The following is a 5,486-nucleotide window of genomic DNA, read 5'->3' on the forward strand; positions in this document are numbered from 1 at the left end:
CATCTGCCTCGACCAGTTGGGGGCTCAAAATGTCTACGGGAGAGCCCTCATGCACTTTGACATTGGGACAGCCCTAAGCCCTCACGGGGCAGTGCAAGGCATTCAAAATTCCACTATGAGCAACTTCAAACTAACATGAAAGCTGAACTGACTTCATTTGAATACATCCATGTAGCCTAATCCTGAACTATGTTTTTAGAACGGACTATTCTGATGATCAGCGGGGCCTTCACTGCCTCACAGAGAACTACAGTAACTGTGTCACATCAGTGTCACAGTGCATTTTACAAATGTACAATGCACCACCTGTGGTGCTTTTATTATGGTCAATATTTAATTTCGTTACAGATTTAGTAGATGGTAGGATTTTCCAAAAATAAATTAAAAACTTAAAAATAGTAACAACCCTAAAAATAAAATTCTTTAAATTTGGTTATTATAGAACAGTAATGTAGATATGAAGTGAGTGGGACATTTTACAATTAAAAATAAACTAAAATAAACAGTGCTCTCATGTGGCCCCAAACATATCTTTGGTATACTTGCTGTTACTTATCAAATTTGCCCATACCCATTTTTTAAGGTTTTACATGCCTTCTCTTTGTCCACAACCCATCCAAAAAATGTAGAAAAGTAAACATCACACAATATTGCTGTAGGGACACATCAGCTGGGTGAGCCGTTTCTCTCTGCACTTACATGTTTTAAAGCCTAAATTGTAGATGAAAACATCACGCTGCGTCCTTCAAGGTCGCTGCCACTGTGCGCGGGACTCGGCCGGCCTGGCCTCCGGTGCGTTTCTTGCCATGGTTCGGAGTGCTGGGGTTGGACCCTGACGTTCGGACACTCCTTGCCCTATGGCTCGCCATGGTGGGGAGAAGGGAGGTAGACGGGGAGGGAGGGGAGGAGGAAGATGAGGTGGGAGACAGGGAGGAGGAGGTGGAGGACGAGGAGGGTGAGGATGAGGAGTAGGACGATGAAGAGTAGTAGCTGTGTTGGGAGGTGGAGGCGGTGCTGGAGGTGGAGGCGAGGGCGAGGCAGTGCTGGCGTTTGCTGCTGCAGGGCCCGCAGTAGGCCGGGCTGGAACTAGCGTGGGATGGCGACAAGATGTGGCTAGATGAGGGGAGGAGATGACTTAGATTCAGAGACGGGATAAATGACTTGTGAGGAGGAGGGGATGAAGAAAATGAATTTGAGGATGGGGAGGGGGAGCGAAGTGGGGAGTTCGACGGAGAAACTGAGGAGGAGTTTTTCACCGAGGAGGAAGAGGAGAGGGAAGACAAGAAAGCTTGTTGTCTGAAGCGCTGGGCGGAGGAAGGAGAGGACGAATGGGAAAAAGCTTTGGAGACGATTGAAGCAGACAGAAGAGAGTGTTTCCCAAAGGAGGAGGAAGAAGAAACTGAAGGTGAAGAAGCGGAGGAGGAGGAAGGGGAAGAGGAGAAGTTTTGCAGGCTATCGGTGGTGTCTGAGCAGTGAGGAGTGGACAGAGAGGCAGACGGGTGTTTCCCAGAGCTATGGCACAAAGCTGGTATCTTAGAGGCACGCAAAGCAACGACAGAATGGTTACTATCCCCGGCTGCTCTACTGCTTCTGCTGTCAGCCTGCAAACAGACACCACGGAACACTGCAAGTCAACGCCAACAGCCCACAGCCAACAAGGAGAACACTCAATCTTATACCTGTTATTTCTATGACTTTGGCCAGCCAGTCCCTTCCTTAGGGCTACAAATGATACAGTCAACTCATGTGTTTCAAGCACCCGGTCACAGTGAAATTAATCTGAACGTCCTTAGGAGATGGTGCTGGAAGCTTGGCGGTCACTGTGTTCTCAATCATTCACCCGACAGTAAGTTAAATGTAATTTATGGAACACAAGAACTTGAAACTAGTTCATTCATGTGAAGACCTGTCTAAAGGCAAGACTTTACAGCTGGTCGCCAGTGAAAGCCTGCCGTCATGGAGTCTCAATAATTGACCCTTGCTAAGTCCTGCCCCTTTTTGCTTTGCCATCCAATAACAGTCAACTTTCTCCTTTCTTGTACTTAGATATGCTATGTGCCAGGCTCATCTGTGTTGAAAAGACAACCACATTTTGAACATGGTTATAAGATAAAAGTGTATATATAAGTATATATATATACATAGTTGCATCTTAAGTAAGCTAATGTTAGCAAAACACTGGCTAACTAGCTAGCTAATCTACATCAGTGGACACCCACTAGGGGACGCCAAAGCTTCACAGGGGGTCACATGGCCTTCTTGATTGTAAGGGATGAAAGAAAACATAAAGAATATACACATTAGGCATATATATCTCAGCATTTGGTAAATTTTTGTAAAAAAAAACAGTAAATTAAATTGTTATTTTTAAAGTTAAGATTATTATTTAAGATCTAAACTTTGGAGAGCTGAACACAAGCTACTGTATATTCACAGAGCCTTCACTCTGTCATAAACAGCCTCGTCCTGCATTAAAAAACAACCAAAAAGCTAATGGAACAATTACAAGAAAACACTGAATTTGCCAAAAAAGAAGCCTAGACAGTTTCCTAAACAGACAAAAAAATATGCTAAATGTGGAGCTACCATTTCCATTCTTCCAATTCCGGTGTATGATTTGAAATTTTTTACCTTTTTGTTTCCATATTGTGGCACTAAGCGCTTTCATGGCATTAGGTCATAGTTTATTATGAAACATGTTATTGACCTTAAGTGCTTACTGAATGACAAATGCATATGGTAAGGATACCCCACATTTTCGACTGGGCAGGGTTTCTATATTTTTGGTTGGATTTTTGGTTATTAGCAGTTTTTGAATATCTTATTCATACTTGCTTTCCTCTTTGCACCTCTCCTTTTCTGGCTGAATGTTGAATATTTACTAAACTGGCCAAAGACATAGTAGTAACATACATGACTGACAAAATCCAGTGCTATTCCTCTTAAATTATTAAGGATCAGTTTAGAAAAGTAAAGTTGATGTGCAAACAAACTGTGCATGACCAGGAATATAGAAATATCTGAATCTTTCAGAATAACTTTGTTATTGTTTTGCAATCATTCCAACATAAAGAACTGACATTGTAATTAAACAAATTTAACTAAACAGTGGTGCCACCAACCACAACATACATGCAGTACTTACAGTATGGCATACTATTACATAACAGAATGTGAGGGTAATCAATGACGGATGTTTCAATTGGGTGATCAATATTTGTAAATGATGGCTTCCACGTGTCGTTGTTTGAGGACGTTTTTGAGAGTTTTTGACACCCAAATAATATTTCCACAACTCACTGCCAGATGAAGAACGCTTGTACACAGTCAACATGCAGGTTCATGCAGGTCACATGCAGGTCAAGAGAAAATCTCTGATCAACAGCTAATTTTGGATATGGGGACATTAATGGATAAAATAACAAAAACAGGGAGTGTATGCTGAAAGAATTGTGCCACGGTGAAGAGGAATGTGAACACAGCCATAAACAGACAAATATAACTTGAGGAAGAGACAGGACAGAAAGGCACCACCACAGAAATGACTTCAACACATGTAAGACTCACTACAAACACAGTAAAACATTATTCACTCTTTTTCCCAAGCTATTGTCATTGCAGGTAACACTTTTGTTCTATTGTTGCTATTGTTCTTCTAGCTACTTACTTAATGAACTTTTAAAAAAAGTATATTTTTCTGAAGTCATTACAACATTTAGATACAGTGGACTGATTCTCTAGTTTAAGGAAATAAGAAATAAAGCTTAACCCTGACCAAAGCTACTGCTTGCTTCTGGTATGTTTCAGTAACAAAGAAGGTAAACCCATGTTAAGTCAATACGATTATCTTTGATTGTACAGTGAGAATCTACCCAGATATAAATATTTATATAACTTAAGTTTTCTTAAGGTAGAAAAAGTATTAATTATTGCTCTCCAGGGAGAAGGTTTGTTTAAGTGGTCATTTACATAATGATGATTGGAGAATAAAGTTTACCTTCTGTTAGTCACCACTATTGCCGAGTTCACACTACAAGATTTTAGCCATTATTTCCCACTCGTAGACAGTCTTTGGAGATCACTGACAAATGCCCCTAGATCAGAGGCAAATCAGTGCTTACTCCCATGAGGAGGATCACTGTGTGTGTACTGTTCAAAGACGCAATCCTCGTGCTGGCTGATGACTTGCGTGCACCCCAAAAATATCTTGCAGGCTAAATATCTGGCTGTGTCAGTCGTGCAAGAGCTACAACTAATGAGAGCAGACACGGGGTGTCTTTGGCATTAAACAAGAAGCAGCAAACCGGGTAGTTACTTTGGTAACAGCTGAAAAAACTTCAGTCCGTCTCTAATTTCCATGGTGTTCTCCCACTGAAAGAGTGCAGCTACAATGGAGGCTGAGCCAGCTGAGGTGACAAAATTAAAGTTTGTACAGAATACTTTTTATCTTTATGGATAATATTGGTGCTGAATTGAAAAGAAGACTGTTGACATATTACAGCCTTTGGCTCATGTTTCCAGTTACATGTTGTCATGGACATTAGCAATTATTTCATAATTTAGCATTACATCAAATTTCATAAAGCAAGTTTGGTGCAGGGAGCTTTTAGTTTTGGAAGTCATGTAGTGTGACCAAGGCATAAGTTATTGAATGTAGCGATATTTGACAATGAAAGTTTAAAAGTTGTTTAACCTGCTGTCTGAATAACAAATCCAGTTACCATTTGGTGGAGCAATACAGTAATTTGCCTTCAGTCTATTTCAGAGCTGCTAACCTCAGGTTAATTTACCTGGCTGGGCTGCTTCTGGATGGCCTGCTGATGGCCCTTAGGTGTCTTCTCTGGTGAGCAAGAGGAGGGTGAGTGGTGAGACTTGATGTGGGATCGCTGAACAGAAGAGCTGGAGCTGCTGCTAGAGGTCTAACATGGAAATGCATAAACAAAAGCTTAGTGAGTACAGACTGGCTGGTACTATGCTATCATTGAAGAACACATAGGGGATACAGTGTAGTATGATAGCAGCGCCAACATTGAAAAGCACTCAAAAGCATCAGATTCAAGCAGCAAAGTAAGATAAAAAGAAAGAATACAATGTTAGTCAATAATAGAAGCCATTATCAAAGGCGTGATTGGATGTGAAGTCATGAATTTGCGCCATGAACTGAGGCAAAGATTTGTTTGCATGAATTGAAAATGTTGTAATGTAAAGCAGATACAAGGATCTTTCATTTTGTTTCGTTTGTTTATGTAGTAAAAACTCAAAACTGGTGGAAACGTGGACTGGTTCGCTGCATAGCACCAAGAATCTTGATTGGGACCAGTTTAAGAACCACAGCTAATTTGGTGCAAAAACACTAATATTAGTCAGTGGTACATATCAGTATTAAATTGAGATGGCTCGGCACCGCTCGCAAATGTCAAAGAACGTTACTATACTATAACAGTGCGAAAATGGATGCTAACAGCTTCATTAGATTCACTCAGCCC

The 5,486-nt window shown here is 41.0% G+C and overlaps 1 protein-coding gene across 1 annotated transcript in view; it reads right to left on the reverse strand.

Annotated features, from left to right (window-relative positions):
• Window positions 1-38: 38 nt before the first annotated feature.
• The window catches only part of LOC118334854 (sickle tail protein homolog), a 55,018-nt gene continuing 49,570 nt past the window's right edge, over window positions 39-5,486 (reverse strand). Inside the window, exons 17-18 of the mRNA XM_035670926.1 lie at window positions 4,791-4,919; window positions 39-1,601 (exon numbers count right to left, since the gene is read on the reverse strand). Of these exons, the coding sequence (XP_035526819.1) occupies window positions 732-1,601; window positions 4,791-4,919 (999 nt within the window). The 3' untranslated portion in view covers window positions 39-731. The remainder of the gene's footprint in view (window positions 1,602-4,790; window positions 4,920-5,486) is intronic.

The sequence above is a fragment of the Morone saxatilis genome, unplaced genomic scaffold (genome assembly GCF_004916995.1).
Source record: "Morone saxatilis isolate NCDOM2014 unplaced genomic scaffold, NCSU_SB_2.0 Contig23, whole genome shotgun sequence".
Classification (NCBI taxonomy): domain Eukaryota; kingdom Metazoa; phylum Chordata; class Actinopteri; family Moronidae; genus Morone; species Morone saxatilis.